Source organism: Cynocephalus volans, chromosome 5, assembly GCF_027409185.1.
Source record: "Cynocephalus volans isolate mCynVol1 chromosome 5, mCynVol1.pri, whole genome shotgun sequence".
Classification (NCBI taxonomy): Eukaryota; Metazoa; Chordata; class Mammalia; order Dermoptera; family Cynocephalidae; genus Cynocephalus; species Cynocephalus volans.
The window spans coordinates 118859432-118879705 of NC_084464.1; the positions used below are offsets into that span (position 1 = coordinate 118859432).

Below are 20274 nucleotides of genomic sequence, written 5' to 3' on the forward strand. Positions count from 1 at the left end.
ATACTCTCATGAGGGCAAATAGATCAGAAGAACAGACAGAGCAGATGAAACATTTGAAAGAGGGAAAGAAGACGGAGGAGAGATCACTTAGCGGAGCCAAGAGAGATGAGAGCTGACTGCCTGTAGAGGGAGAAGACAAGAACTGAGCTGTTTTTCACTCTTCATAAAGGCTCCAGAGTGGGAGGTAGCTGGTATCTCTGAATGCTTATCTCTGAAAGCAAAAGCAATGTTTAGGTCACTTAAGGGCTAACTAGAATCTAGATCCCCCTTCTCAGCAGGATGCCTTTCTGTGTGGAGAACAAACAAATAAACAAGGACAACAAAAAACTTAACGAGGACAACTCTAGATTCAAAGGTACCACCAACCAAACTAAGGCACTGTGCTAAAAATGGGAGGGGAGTTAAATAAGTGTCCACATACTGAGCCTTGAGACCTTTAGCCCCTTCTCAAGTCACTGAGCTGAGACTTCAGGCTCTTTCCGTCCAGGTGAGAGACCAGCAAATTCCTCTCTGCTGAAACTGACATATGCCAGGGAAGAGATTCAGACACTGACATTAGGGGACCCCCAACAGAACAGCGGGTCCCCACCCAACAACCAGAAGGAAGCTTCCTCAGACACATACATTCCAATCAGCTTCTCAGGCTTCACAGTTAAATGTGAAGACCATCCAAGAATCGTCAGATGTTTAAGAAAACCTTCTCCCATTGGAAACAGATTCCAAAACAAAGAGGAAAAAAGAAATCAACACAATGCTGGAAGAAAATGAACACTTTCTAAAAACCACAATTAGTGTCCTAAACAAGATAAAAGAAAAATTTGAATCTATGAAAAAAATCCAGAATATTATTTTTAAATGCAGTCAAAATATAAGAACAAGTCTTTGAAAATTAAACATAATAACAGAAATTTTTAATTCTATAAAAAAAATTAGGGGATAAAGTTGGAGAAATCTATCAGAATGAAAATGAAGAAGACAATGAGCTGGAGAGCAGGAGAGAACAGCTAACACAGAATGAGAGGATGAAACAAAGCGGTCCATTGTCCAACTACCAGGATTTCTAGAGGAAGGAAATAGAGGAAATAAAAAGTTTCATTTTTTATCAACAATAATATGAAAAAAAAAATCCCAGAACTGAAGGAGATGATTTTCTAGACTTAGTATCTGGAGAGGTAAAGAGCAACTCAGATCATATTTTCCTAAAATTTCCAAGAGAGGGAACACAAAGAAGACCACTGATAGAAGTTCAGAAATCAGAATGGCATAAGACTTCTTAATGGCAATTGTAGAAACCAGAAATTAAAGATGCAATGCCTTTACTTTTGATGAAAAGGTTTTCAACCTAGAATCCAGCCAACGTATCGACCAAGTGTGAGGGGAGAATCAAGGACATTTTCTCAAAAAGAGAAAGAAAAAAAAGAAAGCAGATTTTTGCCTCACAGCTATGCTTTCTCTTTTCTCAAACAGAAAAAAGAAGTCATTTGTATATCCTCATATGACAAATGTGTATTCATCTCCTTTGCCCATTTTTTAATTGGGTTACTTGTTTTCTCACTGTTGAGTTGTTTGAGTTCTTTGTATATTCTGGATGTTAATCCCTTGTCGGATGCATAATGTGTAAATATTTTCTCCCATCCTGTAGGTTGTCTTTTCGCTCTGTTAATTGTTTCTTTTGCTATTCAGAAGCTTTTTAGTTTTATATAATCCCATTTGTTTAATTTTTTCTTTTTGTGCTTTTGCGGTCACATTCATAAAGTCTTTGCCCAATCCTATATCCTGAAGCATTTCCCCTATGTTTTCTTTTAAGAGTTTTATAGTTTCAGGTCTTATATATGTCTTTAATTCATTTTGAATTGATTTTGGTATATAATGAAAGGTACAGGTCTAGTTTCATTTTTTTGCATGTGGATTTCCAGTTTTCCTAGTACTGTTTATTGAAGAGGCAGTCTTTTCCCCAAGTGTGTTTTTGTTGCCTCTGTCCAAGGTCAGTTGGCTGAAAGTATGTGGGTTGATTTCTGGGTTCTCTATTCTGTTCCATTGGTCTGAGTGATTTTGTGTCAGCACCATGCTGTTTTAGTTACTATAGCCTTGTAGTATAGTTTGAATTCAGGGAGATTATGCCTCCAGCTTTATTCTTTTTTTGCTCAGAATTGCTTTGGCTATTCAGGGTCTTTTGTTTTTCCATATGAATGTTAGAATTGTTTTTTCTATTTCTGTGAAGAATGTCATTGGTATTTTGATGGGGATTGCATTGAACCTGTAGATTACTTTGGGTAGTATGGACATTTTCTCAATGTTAATTCTTCCAATCCAAGAGCATGGAATGTCCTTCCATCTTTTTGTGTCCTCTTTAATTTCTTTCAGTAGTGATTTGTGGTTCTTGTTGTAGAGATCTCTTTGGTTAAATTGATGCCTAAGTATTCCAATTTTTTAATTGACTATTTTAAATGAGATTCAGGGAAAGGCAAATCAAACCACACTGAAGTATCATCTCACCCCAGTTAGACTGGCTACTATCAAAAAGACAGAGAATAACAAAGGCTGACAAGGATGTGGAGAAAGGGGAACACTCCTACACTGTTGGTGGGACTGTAAATTAGTGCAGCCATTATGGAAAACGGTATGGAGGTTCCTCAAACAGCTACAGATGAACTGCCATACAACCCAGAAAAAGAATGGAATACCCAAAAGAATGGAAATCATCATGTCAAAGGAATACGTGCACTCCCATGTTTATTGCAAGTCTATTTACAATAGCCAAGAGTTGGAATCAACCCAAATGTCCATTGACAGATGACTAGATAAGGAAAGTTTGGTATATATAGTCAATGGAAAAAGAATGAGATTCTGCCATAAAAAAGAATGAGATTCTGCCATTTGCAGCATCATGTATGAACTCAGAGAAAATTATGTTAAGTGAGATAAGCCAGGCACAGAAAGAGAAATACCGTATGTCCTCACTCATAAGTGGGAGCTAAAATAAAGAAAGAAAAGAAAGATAGAAAGAAGGAAAGAAAGGAAAGAAAGAAAGGATAACAGTAATACATTAGACTTTCAAAAAAAGGGAACAGAACTCTGATTACTAGAGGTGGGAAAGGGGGAGGGGGAGGGGATTAGTTAGAAACTAGTTAACGATCACAAAGATTGAAGATTGATTTTGTTTTGTAAAGAAAGATTGATTTTGTACTAATTATACTGATTTGATCACCATATATTGTACACATGTATTGATATTCGATTCTGTACCCCACAAATATATAATCAATAATATATATATAGATAAGTAAATAAATAATTTTTTAAAAAGAAAAAAGAAGTCATGAGATAGAGGGGGAAAGGGTCCAGCATGAACAAGAGTTGAGGAGATTGCCAAAATAAGCCTGAGGGAACCTCCTAGGATAGCAGCCGTGTCAACAGCCTAGAGGACAAGCCCTCACAGTGGCTCCACAAAGGATGTGTCCAAGGAGAAATTGTCAAGTGCTGGGTCATTTGATATATTTAACCATATTGAGAATAGTGTTGTTCAGAGAGTTCAGGTGCATAAAATACTAAGAAAATTAAAAAAGAGAGAGAGAGACATTAGGCATTCAGTACACTAGCCCAATGGAAAAAAACCCACAATCATAACATTTGGGTAACTCAGCTGCAAAAACGAATAAAATAGTTATAATATTGCAAACCTGAAATATTGATTTATCTGAAAATTGTGATCCCTGTTGGAAGAGGGGGGGTAGTACTGAGTGTAGCATGGTGGGGGTTGGGCAGGTGTATGAGGAAGTCTAAGAGAATTAAATCCTCATCTTTCATAGTAGTCAGTCAGTAGATTTCCCTCAAAATGGAAAATCAGTGTGCATCAGTACAAGCAGAGTATTGAGGAATGTGGAGGTAAATATCAAAAAATACATGCAGGCTTGGGACGGAGAAAAAAGAAAGCACAGGGCTCCTGTGTTGCACTATAAGCCCTGTCTCATGCGTTTTAATTTTTTAGCCATAAAATGCTTACTGTGTTAGAAAAAAAAAGAAAAACAAATGTTTTAAACCTACAGATTTAAATTTCAGTGATGAGTCTTATATTACAGTTCTCATCTGAGATATAAAGTAGGTTTCTGCAGGTGATCACCCCTTGGCCCTCTACACTATTCCATAGCATTTCCAGTGTTCACATGGTGCCAGGCACTCCTCAAGGCACTGGGGATAGAAGAGAAGGCAGATTGGGACAACATTTTATAGGTAGAACTGTAGAGCTGGCGGGACTTGTTAGCATGAAGGAAGGAGAAAGCAAGCAACTGGATGGATGGAGTGAGAGAGGATTATGAAATCAAGAGTCCTGTTTTGGCCCAAGTAAGTTGGGATGCCTTATAAAATCCTAATAGATTTGTCAACTAGGCAGGGACATTCAAGCATAGTACACAGTAAAGACAACAGAACTGGAAATATAATTTGGGACAGACAGGCATGATTAAGTACAGAGATGTGCCTTTGCAACTCCACACGATCCCTGTGCTTCCCAAAAACATGATTCTGGCAATGAGGGACCTATTTTCCCATTAAATACTAAAAACAGGCTCAAATGACCAGACAATACCAGAAATATTAACCCAGTGTTCTAATTGTCCTAATCCAACAAGGAGTAAATAAAAGAATTCTTTGCATAGAAGTCTTCTAAGGTTTTACCACCAACCCAAACTGCAGCCTATTGAATTTACAGAAAATTAATAGGAAATTATAGGGCATTTGCATTATGAAACTAGTACCCTGGACCCCAATGTGTACCGTTGTCATCCGAGCTTTGCGTAAATAGGTAAGAAGGTCTCCTCCTTCCATCAGTTCCAGGATAATATACTGGGGTTCGTTCAGAAGACAAACTCCAAGCTGCTTCAGAATGTTGGGATGATTAAACTTGCTGAAACGTACAAAGACACAGGCTGGATGACATGACAGTAACAGGAGACCTCGCTGAGAGACTTTTATGGAGTAGAGCAATTCTTTAAACACAGTTTTCTTCAAAACCCCAGATTTATTTTCTGTGATAAGTGAAAGCTTTCTTTCCCAAGTACTGGGCCATGTGCTTGCCTTAAGGCAGTAATATGGCAACCCCTAGTGGCCAATGCATGTGGATAGACTAAGGTGGTTCTGAGAAGGAACAGCATTTATGTAAGTACTTTATGTTTTGAAAAGGAAGTCATTTTGACAAATAGCCTTCTTCGAAAGGTATTTGAAACATTATGTTTTTGGTCATCACAAGTATGAAACATATTCTCTCCCTTTTAGAGAAACAATTCAGACACACAGGTTTGGCTACACTGGTTTCTCAAGACATCAAAGTAAGCCCCTGCCTAATGATCGAAGCCCATCTTCTCTTTAAGATGTCTTTAAGTAGTTTTGATGGCCATAAACTGATTAAAACCTTGCAGACAAATTTACTAAGACAAGGGATATTTTCACTGACAAAAAATACTTCAGAGAACTCTCTCCTAGTTGGGATCCTTGACCCATTATCACACATTTAGAAGAAAAACTGGCTGTTTAAAGCTGAACAGCTTCAGAATTCACTTGCAAAACACATCTCCCATTGAAGATAAAAGAAAGGAGGACCTTTTGCCTGAGGACTGCCAGCACCCAGGCTCGGAAGACTGGCCCCTAGAGACTCCTTGTTACTACAGACTTGGTTCCATTTAAACCTTTCAGCCATGTTTGTCTTGGGAATGACATGTTATGTCAGATCATTTTGGATGTTAAAAATTGAACAAGCAGGGCCGACCCCGTGGCGCATTCGGGAGAGTGCGGCGCTGGGAGTGCAGCAGTGCTCCCGCCGCGGGTTCGGATCCTATATGAGGATGGCCGGTGCACTCACTGGCTGAGCGCGGTGCAGCCAGTCACAAAAAGACAAAAAAAAAAAAAAAAAATTGAACAAGCAGATGTAAAGGCTTTCAGCTCATACCAAGAGATAATTATTTCAGAGCTACCCTGATACCTCATCAGATGTGCCTCCTTCAGGAATTCAATTTTCTCCTGGTCTGTAGAGCCCTTCTTCAAAGTCTGTGCAACACAAAAATAAGTTAGGAATCAGTATAGCAGACATTTCTATGAGCTCAGTGGTTTAATGGAAATTATCATTATTTTGTCTTGTTTTGTAATACTAACCCCCATAGCTGGAGAAAGATCACAGATAAAGCATGTGTATGTGTTCTGTAAACCTAGTCACATGTTAGCTCCTGTTATTGTTAGTGTTCAAGTAGGGAAATCTACTAGATAAAAGATCTATTAGTATTTACACAAAGTACCTCCAAAATATAGACATTTTTAAAAGAGACCAAGTTTAGTGTTTAGTCCAATTTTTTAATTTTCAAATTTTTCAACTCAATATCTGTTCCCCCCAGTACCTTGCTAACAATACCCTGATTAATTTCTTGGAAGCAAGGTGCCCAATCCCAGGCAATTGATCTAAACTAATCATGAAAATTGTGGTCTGAAATTTCTCTGCCTCCCTTGTAAGTTAGCATAGTCATATGACTAAGTTTCGGTCAATGAGATATAAGAGAAAAACTGCTGAGAAAGGAGAGAGATTTATAGAAAACCTTTGCTTTCCTGAATGTATATATCTAGCACCATCCTTCCCCCTCTCCCTGGTCAGAATGAAGATGTGATGCCTGGTTCTTTGGCAGCCATCTTGAGACCATGAGCAATAAGCATGTATAAAAGTCAAGAGAATCTCAGTAGTACTGGCTCTGACCTGACACACTACTACACCAAAGCCAGCATCATCTTGGTATGTGAGAAAAATACACACTTGTTTAAAACAGTTGAGGTTGGAATACAGTTACAGGACTTTTAAATGATATCATTTGGAAGTGGAGAGAATTTTGTCAACTTTTCTAGTCATATAGCCCACCCTCAAAGCAATAAATCTCCAATAAGCAGTAATCAGGACATTGCTCAATTACATAAAAGATTCATCACCCCTCCATAAAAAGAAAGTTTTACAAAAGTATGAGAGTATATCCATTGTTTCCTTAAAAATACATGAAATATACCACGATGAAAAATTGTATAATATAGAGGTCAACAGACTACAGCCTGTGGGCCAAATCCAGCCTGTCATGTATTTTTATGCAGCCTGTAATCTGAAAATAGTTTTCGCCTTTTTAAATGGTTGAAAAAAGTCAAAAGAGGAATACTATTTTATGACACATAAAATTATATGAAATCATAAATAATTTTATTGGGACACATCCACACTCATTTGCTTACATGTTTGTGACTGCTTTAGAACTATAATGACAGAGTTGAATAGTTGCAACAGAGACTGTATAGATAACAAGCCTAAAATTCTATCTGCCCATTTAAGAAAATGTTTCCTGACCCCTGGACTAGCACCTTGAGAACGTGTTTTATAATTCCAGTTCTCTTACAGCATGTTTGAAGAAAAATAATCGTCTGCCAGGTCTTAGCTAATTAGTGGCATTAGAGGTAATGGAAACCCTGAAGATTTTCTGCTGATTATAGAAGCCACCTAGGAAATGGGGAGGAAAGGAACGTGATTTCTGTAGCTATGGATAGGCTTCTACATTCTACCAGTCCTCTCTTCAACTAAGAGCACTCAATTTTTATTATAATTGTGTCCATGCAAATTCATGTAAATTTGGTGACATAACATGTCAGGAGTTCAAAGATCCACATTACCTTCACTGCTACTTTGATTTCTCCACTTCCAGCTCCTAAGATGTCTACTGCTGTCCCTTCATACACTTCTCCAAAGGCTCCACTTCCCAACAAGAGACGTAGAGTCAGTTTTTCCCGAGGGAAGGCAGGAAGATTTTCAATCTCCTCTTGGGTCGGAAGAGTACTGTAAGATAACATTTTCGTTCTCCCAAAATACATATGGTTTACGTGTTTGTATCAGTATTGGTGTTTACATTTGAGAGAGAAAAAGAAATAAAAATCTCATGGTTTTGCAGCATTGTGGGTTCTATGTGATAGGGTTATGGAATCTTTTGTTCCTGTTATACTTCAGTATTTCATCACCTTTTACCCAGACAGAGCATGCCTCTTTGCTTGTAGGCACCTTCATTTTGATAGAAACATACGTGTGTGTGCATTGCCTCGAGATTTTTATGGTAGCTTGTCCTGTCAAAGTTAGGAGTTATTAAATTCTTCAGGTTGCCAATTTGTGTAAAAAGCTATTGCAAATTATCTATAGATGAATCTGGGTTTATGAGGTCACTTTAACTGCTTCACACACCTGATCTCTCATGTAAAACAAAAATCAACACCATCACCATCAGGTTAACTTTTGGGAAGCCAGTTTTCTCACTTGGAACATTGGGTGGGGGGAAGCCCCTACATTAAAAATGCTTTGAATTCTTAATGGGGAATCTTGAATATCAGATATGCTGTGTAAAGTACTTTCTCAGAGAAAAGTCACCTCTGAATAGCTGATTTAGGTCACCTCTGTGTCTACTTCAAATCCTTTGTTTTTATGTCTTGAATTATACATTTCCAGAAGCAAGGTCTATGACCATATAATCCCTTTTTGCATAGACCATAATACTGTTTCATACGAAGAAACACTTAAATATTTTCCCTAATTATGATGGCAAAGGAAGTTCAAAACTCATCTGTCGTAAAGAAGTTATGTAGGCAATCTCCATACAACTTCTGCAATGGAATTGACTGACAATAGCACATACACAAAGCCCATGTAGTTTCTCTCTTCTCAAAAACTGCCTCCAACTGAACCAACTATGTTACTATCTACTCTCTTCAGTGTAGTATTTATCTCCTTCTTTCACTTGTTTTTGAACTACATGATAAAATATTGGAAAACAATGGATTTTTCTGTATTTCCCTTATAGGATAACCACATAATTTGCTATCTATGCTGGGTCACATTTGAGACTGGAAGATGTTATAATTATGTCAGCAGAATAGGCACAAACCAGGACCATCCTGGGTAATGCAGGTTGCATAGGCACTCTCATTATTGTCGCCCACCCTTTGCCCAAGTGGTCCATGACAACAGCCCAGGCTACGTACTGTATTGCATAGCAGGCATTAGCCAGTCCTACTCCAGGTGCCAGACCTTGTAGCTCAGCCAACTCTTTGTCTTCGTTTATGAGAACTGTCAGCCCTTCCTTGGAAGATTTTTGATTTTTCAATCTTCTATGCCAGACTATAAAGAAAAAATGATATAATTTACAGAATAGAATATTGCTTTTTTTAATTAGGAAATGTTAACAATGCATTTTAAATGTGTACATATAAGAACACTATTGGTAGAATAACATAACTTGGTTAAAAAAATAGAAAAACTAATTAAATCCAGGTAAAAATCCACATGAAAACGCACAGCTTATACCACATCACTTTTCATCGCACTTCTCAGAGTAAAGCTTGATATATTTCTTAGCGCTGTTTTAAACAAGTAGAAGTATAGTATCTTAATATTAAAACTTATTTTTCAATATCACCTATAAGCTACAGTCAAAATAAACCAAAACAAACTTGCATAATAATTATTATGAAACAAATTCGTATCTAAGTTCAAACACATCTGGGTTATACTCCTCAGCAGATCTGAGGGAACACTCTCAACATAATCATACATTTCTTTTAATAAATGCAGAGAAAAAGAGTGTATATCCATTGTTGTGCATACACACGTACTCAAATATGTAGAAAAATTATTGGAATGACATCCATCAAAATGTTAGCTCTGTTCCCCTCAGCTGTGAGTAGTTTGTGGGGTCTTCCTTAAACAAGGAGCAGAAACTATGATAAAAAAGTGTTATTTTCTAAAGATTAAAATACAATTATGCCAAGAATATTACCCATTTATACTAGAGTATTGGCTCAGAAATTGAAAATAGCAAAGATGCTTTGGGAGATGATCATTAAAATTTGAACTTTGTTTCATAATAGCTTCTGTACCCGAGAGGTTAGAGTTCTACTCAAGCAGTTTCATATGAGGAACCACACAGTGAAAAGTTGCAAGTACCTTTGCTAATGCTATTTTTCAAATTTGAAATGCTCTCACCACCCCTCTCCATTTTTGAAGGCCCAGCATAAGCCCCACATGTTCAGTGATGCCTTCTGAGACCTCTGCAACCTCTCTGATTATTTAACACATATCTTGCCATTTATCTTTTCACACCAGTATGTCTTACCTCCCTCATTAAATGGTAAACTCCTGAAGTCAATTGTATTTTACCACTTTATATTTCCCTCTACTTCCAGTATAAGGCTTTGCACATTAGATATGACCACTCACCAAATCAAAGGCTGTTGATGCTTATTTTTAAGTCCTTCTTTCAATTTTGTATTGATAAGTATGACTGATGAGAGCTCTCATCACAATACGAATTTTAAAATAATTGCTGCTTTTCATTATTTTAATAGCTCAATCTTTTCTCATGCACTCACACACTCCTACTACTGAAACCACATACACAGCTACTAAAAGCAAAAAACCAAATTAGCTTAGCTATACTAAAAAATTTGTGAGTTCCAAACAGAATAAAGACCTTGAAGTCCTGAGAAAGTCAGATATCCACAGGATGTCTGGAAAGCACAATAGGTTGTCTGAAGTTATTTCATGTTCATCCACTAGAGTTATGGGTTTAAACAATGTTGATGTACCAGTAGGCAAGCAAGGGTCAGATGAAGGATTCTCCATGTAATTCCCCTTCCCAGTAGGAAAGCGGACAAGCCGTCAAGGCTATATGTCAGCTGCCAAATATACTGCAGTCATATGCGTAATTCTGGAGGGCCGGCTTAGTGGCACAAACATCAGCTGTGCGAGACAGACTCCCTGGAACCACAGGTTAAAATCCTGGCAGGGTCAGCTGAAATTTTTAGCTTTCCAAGTTAGCTAAAGGAGTCCCACATAGCATCTGGGTGGAATCTTTGAAAAGAAATACCAATTCAAGTTTCGAAGTGCTTTTTGATAGCTTATGACTTAAATCCGTTTGGAGAAGAATGAAGATTTAGAATGCTTAGTGAAATATTGGCTTACTTCAACCTCAGAGAGTCCAACTTTACAACTTCCTGAATATGTGCTTGAGTGCTCTTTTCTGATAAGTGTCATGCTTTTCTTGCACTCCTTCAGCATGTCAGAGACTCTCAATTTTTGCAGTAGATAGGGGGACCATTTATATTACAACCCAAAGCAGGACATTTTGGGGACTGAAAGGGAATGCTATTAATATTTATGCTGAAATAATAGTAATAAACCAGATTGTAGGATCAATATGATAACCCTACAGGCCCGATATCTGACCATTTGGGGTTGTCACTATATCTTTAAACTAAATCTTTAAAAAGAAGGACATTTTAGGACTAGCACATTAGTATAAAATGAATAGTGGGAAACAACTAACTTTCTGTCTACCTAACCTAATTTTTTTGCTTTCTGATCATTTATAAATGAGCAGAGATTTGAAATAAGCAGGTCAGATGTCTGAAAGTGAGAATGGATCTTACAAGCCAGAAATGGATCTTGTGCAAAAAAGGCTCTGCTCCTTCTAAACCAGGCTGTCTGCTTAGAGACCAAAACTATCCTAACCAAAGATTGTCACTGGCCTTCCACTAATCCTACACTTTTTTTCTACTCAGAGTTATTTTTCTTTTATTTAATTCAAACTGAAAGCCATAAAACACTTGCACATAGCCAATCAAAAACAAGTACTGTTTTAAAGAAAGCTGAAAGTTGATGTCCTTACAAGTAGTTTATCTAAAGTACATCATGAAATGTAAATAGTTTTTTTAATAAAATAATTACATCTAGATAAGAAAAAAATTCACAGAAGTTAGTAGTTGTGAAAGTATAGCCAAAGGTAACTTTGTGAATTTTATGAATTTATTTAATCAGGTCATTTTTCATGTGGGAGCTTAGATAAACTCAGAGCTAAATCAACCAGTATAATCAAATAAACAGTTTATTACCTATTTTTATAATCTGCAATACTTACCAAAGGCCAATGGGATTGTAACAATAGGAAATATTCCAACTATAATAGTTAGTATAAAACTCGTTTCTGGTATCCAAAGACTGTCTAACGATATAAATGAGAAAAAGAAATTAAATCACAGAATAAAGCTAAATAGTCCCAGTTCTACCTAAGCACAGACAGAGTGATATATCAGTTATTAAACAGTTGGTAGCTTCAAATTGTCCATGCAGACAGTATTTACACCATGGGAAATCAAAATCAAGATTTTTTGTGTGTTTTTCCCCCACAGTGCCAGTTTACTAACACATTACTGGAATATACACACTCAATTTTCTACTTTAAAATGACTGGGGAAACATGTATAATCTTTTCAATGAATTTGCGACAAACAAGTCTCAGTCTTCATATATTAAATAGGATTATTATTTTTTTCCGTAATACCTTCATACATACTTAATTCTGTGGGTATTAAACGGAGGAATATAAACATGAGAACATGGTACCACCTCTTAGGTGGTTTGAATTTTGTACAGGAAATACACATGCAGACCAAAGCTCGACAAACTGTAGCCTGAGGGCCAAGTCTGGCCGCAGCCTGATTTTGTGCCACCTGAGAGCTAAGAATGATTTTTACATTTTTAAAGTATTATTTTTAAAAAGAAGAAGAACATGCTACAGAGATTGGATGGAGTCTGCAAAGTCTAAAATACTTACTATTTGGTTCTTTTCAGAAAATGTTTGTCAAGCTCGTATGTAGACAACTGTGATACAAATAAGAATGATGTAAATTCTATATAGAGTGCGTGTGTGTGCGTGTGTGTGTGTGTGTGTGTGTGTGTGTGTGTGTGTGTGTGTGTGTGTGTGAAGTAAAGGAAGTCCCAGCTAAGGGGTGCATGGTAGATAGTGGGGTTGCGTTCTAGGCTGAGTTAAACACAAGGCCAAAGACTGAGTGGCACAAAAAGTTTTTACCAATCAGAGATGGCCACAACATAGGGATAAATACTGGGAAAGATGGTCCACAGTTGGAGGACAAACCACAGAAGGCCACACATGCCACACAGAAGTTTGTGGTTGATGCTGAAGGCAGTGAATGGAGAGCCATTGCGGGCATTTCAGAGAGGGGTTAGGTGATCCAGCCTGCGCGTCAGCTAGATTAACTGTCATTGTTGTGATGAAGCCAAGAGAGCAGGCAGGACACGATACCTTAAATTAAGAAAACCAGGGTGGAAGTAGGAAAATGGGAACTCACCAGAGAGAAATCGAGATGGTAAAAGCAGTAGAACTCAGTGACCGAGTGGAGAGAAAAATCAAATACGGTACTGAGATCTCTGGCCCATGTGACTAGAAAGATAATATATTGTAAACTAAAACAGGATACACAGTAGGAGAGATAGATGTTAGGGAAGAGACAAAAAAATAGTTTTAGGCCTATTGTATATAAGATGAGAGTACCAGGGACAGGATAATAAGGCTAAATAAATAAAGACTAGGTTGTAGACATCCTTAGAAGCCTATTTCGGAGCCTGGGATTGATGTGTAGGCATTAAAGAGGATCTGGTTATTACTAAGGACAAAAATGACATGATGATAATGATGTTTTAGGAAGATCACATCAGATGAATTGAACAGTTCAATAGTTTGGATGATAAGTTATACTGTCACCGTGTCTATTGCTAGTGTTAAGAATACACCTATCTTTATTTCTGAACCTTTACATCATAAGCTGTGTAGTCAGACATAGTAACATACCTCCAACTAACATGATATTCTCACTGATTCCACTATATTCACCAAACCCCAGATTATTTGCAGCTACTACTCTGAACTGAAATGTTCCTTTTAAGTTTTGGAGTTTCCATGTGCAAATGCTACTGCAGGATCCATTAAATGTTATCTTCCACTTTAAATTCTGGTTCTGTGAATCATTTGAAGTGAGCCTTCTGCAAAAGAAACAGTAAAATAATAAATACAGAAAGTATATTTGACAATATATGTGTTACTTCTAGTTGCTTATGTACTGTTTTAATAACAGAACTCCAAAGAGTCTCCTATGGCCTACTTTGCCCTTGATCTCATTCCTCTCACATGGTTTGGCTACAAAACACAGCATGGTTTTATAAAGTCATCCCAGTGCTGCATGGAGCCAACCAACTCAGCCCACCAAGAAAGTTACAAATAATCAATAGCCAAGAGAAAGCTGAAGATCCTTTTCCTACTATTAGAAGGTGTAAACTTTCTTCAGAATTCCAGATGTATAAGATAATTATCCCATAATTTTTAAATGGTAAGTTTCTATTTTTCCTAATTTTCAGTCTCATGTCATTTGTAGTTTATTTTACCATATCTGCATAAAACACAGAATATAAAATCGATAAGGAAGGTGAGTTAGTTTAGCTACCAACATTATCATTATATCTCAGATTCTAAAGTTCATTGCTTCCTTTTGTATAGACCAACATTCCACCTCAAAGTCAATCCACATAGTTTGTCATATGGAACAGGAGCTAAGTTCAAAAGACATAACTGGGCTGGTCAGTTAGCCAGTTAGCTAGAGCATGGTGATGATAACACCAAGGTCAAGGGTTCAGATCCCCATACCAGCTAGCTGTCAAAGAAAAAAAAAAGACATAACTGGAATGGCTTTTAACAGAATCATTGACTAAAGGCAAGGTCAAGGTATACCAGTTAGGTCTTCTCTGATGATGATGAACATCTCTGGTCTAAAAAGTTTCAGGACTTGGTACCAGCCCACAGTAAGCTTAGGGAAATGTACTAGAAGCTAGTACTGCTTCTGCTAACTGAGTGGTCATTCTGAAAGGCCAACAAGGATAAAGAGGGCTGAGCCTCAGCAGGGTCAGGGAACAGGCAAGAACATCAGGAGTATGAGGGCAGCAGAGTTGGTCACAACTGTTCCCAGGAGCTGGCCAGCATCAGGAGCTAAAAAGAGGCAAGGAAGGATTCTTCCCTAAAACTTTCCGAGGGAGCATGGTCTTACTGACACCTTGACTTCAGACTTCTAACCTCCAGAACCATGAAAGTAAATTTCTGTTGTTTTAAGCCACCTGGTTGGTAGTACTTGGTTATGGCAGCCCTAGGAAACTAACTAAATCTGCTCAGCTACCAAGTTGGTGCACTTTGCACCACCACTGCACCACCAGCAAGTACACAGAGTCCAACTAGAATGTCCTGACTGAAGAACTTTGAAGTTACAATTCATTCTGTCATCCTACAGTCTATGTCTTGACAGTGGAGACCTGAGGCAAGGAGTATGCAAAATATTTAGGTGGAGCAATGCACTTAGGTGTTAGTGTGGGGAGCACACTGAAGGGGTCCTAGCAAGAGCCATGGGGTGGCCTGGTTTGTGAATTCCAATACAGTCACAGACCAACAAGACAGTTCTGTAGGTCAAAATTTATTTTACACTACATGGAAAACAGTAACAGAAATTTCAAGAAGATTTCTATTAGAAATATGGCTAAGGGAGTTCTCTAGCATGAGCAGGAAATTTTTTTTAAGGTACTGGGAATACTAGAGCAAGATGAAGCAAAAATAGATCTAAAGCTCAAGTTGCCAGGACTGTAATTATGGAAGTGACTTTTGTCCTTGGAGCTTCTTAAAAGATGGTTTTATAGTCCTGTTAGGAGAGTATCTTTGGAATTTGGAAATCGCCCCTCAAGTTGGCATGAAATCAGTCCTTCTGAGCCAGTTATGGTTCACTGAGCTCCCCATACTGGCCAGATCTGAGGTTGCTGTGTTCATCAGTGGCTCGTTTTCATTGACGGTGCATTTGCAGTCACTAGGAACACACTACAAACTGTACTCTTCACAACAGATAGAGAACCCTGTGTGACCTATACACTTCAGACCATTTCAGTTGACCTTGACCTAATTTTACATTCTCAAACATACCTAGCCATTGCCAGTTCTCTTTAGAGAGTATCCTAAAACACACTAGCATCAGAAATTTACATGCATTCCATCATCTAACATTAAACATCAGCTCAGTTTCTTAAATAGAATAGATATTATGTAAATATTGGTTACATGAGCCTATGATTGAATGATTTTCATAAAGTTTTGACAAGCAGTTGAAGATTTCTGATAATGACATCATCTGTCTTATAATTAGAGTGCCAAGGCCAACCTCTAGGTATTGGTCAAAGAATGTAATAATACACACAAGGTCCTTAAATTAAAGATCCTTTGTGTTTATATATAAATACGCTTTCATAAGTATGGTTACTTTTGATCACATTACAATTAACTGCTTAGCTGTTTGTAGTTTACAAAGCACTTTGCAAATATACGTACCTGATCTCAAGGATATAGTATGTAAGTCTACTTCCATTATCTTCAGCTTTTTCCCACTGTATTGAACTTTTACTCCCTTCTAATAATTTAGGAATGCCTGGTTTACTTGGTACTCCAGCTTTGGGGAAAAAAGAAAATATTGGTTGATATGTTAGAAGTGTAAAATATTCTGTATGACATGTTTCTATAGAGTGTGTTACTAATAGGAAAGACAAATACATTAAAGAAATATTCAGAAATATTCTGTTATGAGCACATATTTTTAAATAACTATGTGAAGACTTTATTAATGATAGATTAGATGAATTAGTGATAGGACTGACAATATATCTTGTTAACCTAAATAACAAACAGAGAGAGGCTCTCTGAAAGAAAAATGAGTTTAATTGGGAATGTAACATTGCAACGGAAATATACATATGCCCTCGTAAACTATGTGAGTTTTCAGGGTGGTAAGGGGAGACAAGGGGTTTTAAAGGAAAAGTAATGGAAGATTATATAATTGTTTGAGGATAATTATTGAAGGATCAATAACAAGGGTGATGTCAGTCCAAGGTTGGACAGGCAGTTAGTTGGCTGGTGCCCTCACAGAAGTATTTTGTGGTAAGGTTTCAATGGCCTTTGTGCAAGGTTGTGGTTTTGCATAACCCTTTGTGACAGTTTTTGTTATCAGTCATTCATGCCTGAGAACCCTCCCTTCATGGCCTTTCCTGGCTTTATTTGTCAGGATTTGTTTTTGTATTTGTTTTTGTTTATTTTTGGTAGCTGGTACAAAGAGCCAAACCCTCAACTGTGGTGTTACAAGGCCACACTCTAACCAGCTAAGCTAACCAGCCAGCTCCTGTCAAGGGTTTTTTTTAACACAAGTGACTCCATTTTGATTCCAACAACTTTCACAATCTCAACTCGACACAAAATAAGTCATAAATGCAAACAAAGAAAGCTATTATAAGTTTTGGAGCATTTTCCCTCCATTCTTATAGGGATCAACTTGGAGTTCTGGTATATCTTTTGAAAAACCTTAAATGGACTTTCGAGATTTTTTATTTTTAGCATCTGGAATATAGTAGTCACTTAATAAGTATTTGTTGAACACTCAGTAACACTATTTTTCTTTCATTTTCACTGCAAAATATATTTGCCTGTCATAGCCAGAAAGGCAAATAGAGTTGTTAAAGGAGAGATAATTTTGCCCAGTTCAGGATCCTTCAAGACCGAGCCTTATTAACGCATTACTGCCTTTGAGAACTCCTGACTCTTTTTTAATTTCTTTACTCAAACTCTAGAAATAGTAATGTACTTGTTTTCAAGAAAAATTTCAACCTCTAGGATCGGGGAAATAGTGACGGAAGAAGAACTGAAACACATACAGGGTTTTCTGAGTGTTGAGAATGTTAGTACTCACCTTTTGTCTTAAAGCTTTCTGGAAGTGAGGTGCTGTTTTCTCCTGTCCTGTAAACCACCACTACTCGGACACTATAGGAAGTGTAAGGTTGCAGATCTGGGATGTTACAGACATAAGCGGGACCTTGACTGCATGAAGCTTTAACGTGGTAAAACTCATTGTATTTCCACTAAAGAAAGAAATCTCAATTAACATTTTATTTCCTTAAGAAAATCTTCTTAAATATAGAAATCTACAGACCCATGGCAAGCAATTAAAACTTAACATTAAAAAAACCCTTAAAATTAACTTTTTTAAAAATTTTAACGTTTACTTGTACATATTTGCAGGGTACCATGTGTTTAAAATTTACTTTATATTAAAGAATAAGAATTTCTTTATGTATTTTTGATCTCAAACATTACCCCGCCACTTACAGCCATTTTATTTTTTAGGACAAGCTATAACTGACTTGAATGACAGTTTTTGTGATAAGCCCAAGGTGAAATATGCACCCTTGACCATATATCATTGGGGAAGATTGAGAGCTGTGACTTGTTATCTCTGAAGTAGACATTTACTTTAAAACTAGGAAGACTAAGAAGACAAATTCACAGCTAAAGGAAAATGATGGATCAAAGTAGTGATACCTTCAATTCCAGGGGGTTGCTAATTTCAAAATAATATTTTTACATATTTTGATTCTTTGAAGAAGTTCACAATGGCTTACAAACTAAAACATTTAGATTTTTCTCCTAACACAGTCTTCAGACCTATGACCAGCATTCCTTCTTTTTATCCATAGGACGACTAGATTCCTAAAAGTAGGAAATTTTGCCCACCATCATGCAGCTTCTAAGTAGTATGGTTAGAAGTTAAATATAGGAAATATTGCTTTTATTCCACTTTAGATACTGGACCTCTAATTATAGCTATGTGAAACTTCTTTGTGATTTTTTAAAATCTGTGTATTTGGATCCTTAATATCATGATTTGAAAATGGTTATTCTTTTTTCACTTAACATACAAATAGGAAAAGACAGAGGATGTGGCATTTCCTCAAGGGTTCTTGGTGTATTTTCTCTAGTAGAGTTTCCTAAAAGGTCAGTTTCCATAAATAAACTCTGTTTTCATGTAACACTCACTAGGTTACATCATTTCATTAGATGGACACTTTATGTTAGTTATCCATTCAGTTAGGAATGGTTCTCCTTAGCACCTTTAGGAAGTAGAATACCACGTACAGAAAGAAAGGGAAAAACAGAATGGAGGGAATGAAAAACAAAAAAATAGAAATGCTGATGTCGGGAACGTTGCCTGCACCAAACTCCTGAACGTATCAATCCCAATGAGACACACAGCTTAATAAAGCAGACGCACTGAATCCACATTTACCTCTAACCTTCATAGGAAAAGAGAGAAAATAATTCCTGGCTAAAAAATCTTAGCGTTTTTTTCTTCTTGTCTCCTTAATGATCTGGTATAGAAATAACCTTAAGTAAATAGTCTAGGTGACCCAACCTCCCACACCTCAAGAAATTATCGGAGCTCTCTAAAATGTTGGGGAGATGTTTGCCCAAGGGTACCGTAAACTGTAGAGGACTGGCCTCACTACAGCAACAAATGTCTGGGCAGGTCACCAACTTGGAGAGGTGCCACAGGCCATCCCAGCAAATCCCAAGGGAGGCAGGAACTTTCCTTAGTCAGAGCCGCAAATGCAGGGGTGAAGGCCACCACAGAGGGGTCTTCCTATTATTTGGGTAGGGGTGGGATGGTATGAGCTACAATATCTGAGAGACAGGAACTTCCGCAATTTTTGGTTGTGGTAGGGATTTGCCTGGACAGTGGAGGAAAACACAATTTTAATGGACTTCTGTGAAAAAATTCACCAGAGCAAAATTACTTGTTTCTCCCCAATCTTCAAATATGTTCTGTACACTGCTGCAATTTTTAAGAATCTATGCAACTTAAGATCTAGGTAGAAACTTAGCCTTGTGCACCTCTACTTCCCTCACGTTCCAGAAAATAAAATTGTGGTGGGAGAGAGATTGAAAGTTTATCCTTTTCTTCTTCTTTCGTTTCTAACAAAGTTATTAATTAAAAAGACACATATTTACCCTCATCACCCACCCCTCAGGGTTTCATTATGGGGTTATGGGATCATTCCCAGCTGTCCTGTCATTATGGGGCAGGTTCAAGTTACTCTAAAGAGATAGAACTTTCTGACCAGATGCCACTCATCAACCCTCAAAACCACAGCCTTCTCCTGTGTGCCCGTCAGATCATACTCGTAGATGTTCACACATGTAAAAATGACTGTGTCTTGAATTTTCAGCTTCACGATTTTCTAAATGGTCTAACATGTGTTGAGCAAGCGTAAAAACAGAGGAAGTTCAGAAACGAAAAGCACTGCATGAAAGGCCTGAGGACTGGACCAGGAGTCCTTCCCCACAAACTCTGAGGAGTGTGATGGTGGCTTAATGACTCACATTCCTTCAGGGGACAGCACCCAAGTAGGACTACTGTAGGGATGAGCCAGCCTTCTCTGCCTGGCTGCTGCTATCTGGCTCATCGTGGCATCTGTCTGGGTCTCCATCTCCTCAGCAGTGATGAGAAGCTGAAACACCC

The 20274-nt window shown here is 37.5% G+C and overlaps 1 protein-coding gene across 2 annotated transcripts in view; it reads right to left on the bottom strand.

The window, feature by feature from the left end:
• The window catches only part of ROS1 (ROS proto-oncogene 1, receptor tyrosine kinase), a 139662-nt gene that overhangs the window by 24402 nt on the left and 94986 nt on the right, over positions 1-20274 (bottom strand). For both annotated transcript variants that reach the window (XM_063097740.1, XM_063097739.1), the window contains exons 32-39: positions 17668-17836; positions 16263-16380; positions 13701-13891; positions 11970-12053; positions 9037-9172; positions 7684-7846; positions 5975-6039; positions 4774-4903 (exon numbers count right to left, since the gene is read on the bottom strand). In XM_063097740.1, the coding sequence (XP_062953810.1) occupies positions 4774-4903; positions 5975-6039; positions 7684-7846; positions 9037-9172; positions 11970-12053; positions 13701-13891; positions 16263-16380; positions 17668-17836 (1056 nt within the window). The remainder of the gene's footprint in view (positions 1-4773; positions 4904-5974; positions 6040-7683; positions 7847-9036; positions 9173-11969; positions 12054-13700; positions 13892-16262; positions 16381-17667; positions 17837-20274) is intronic.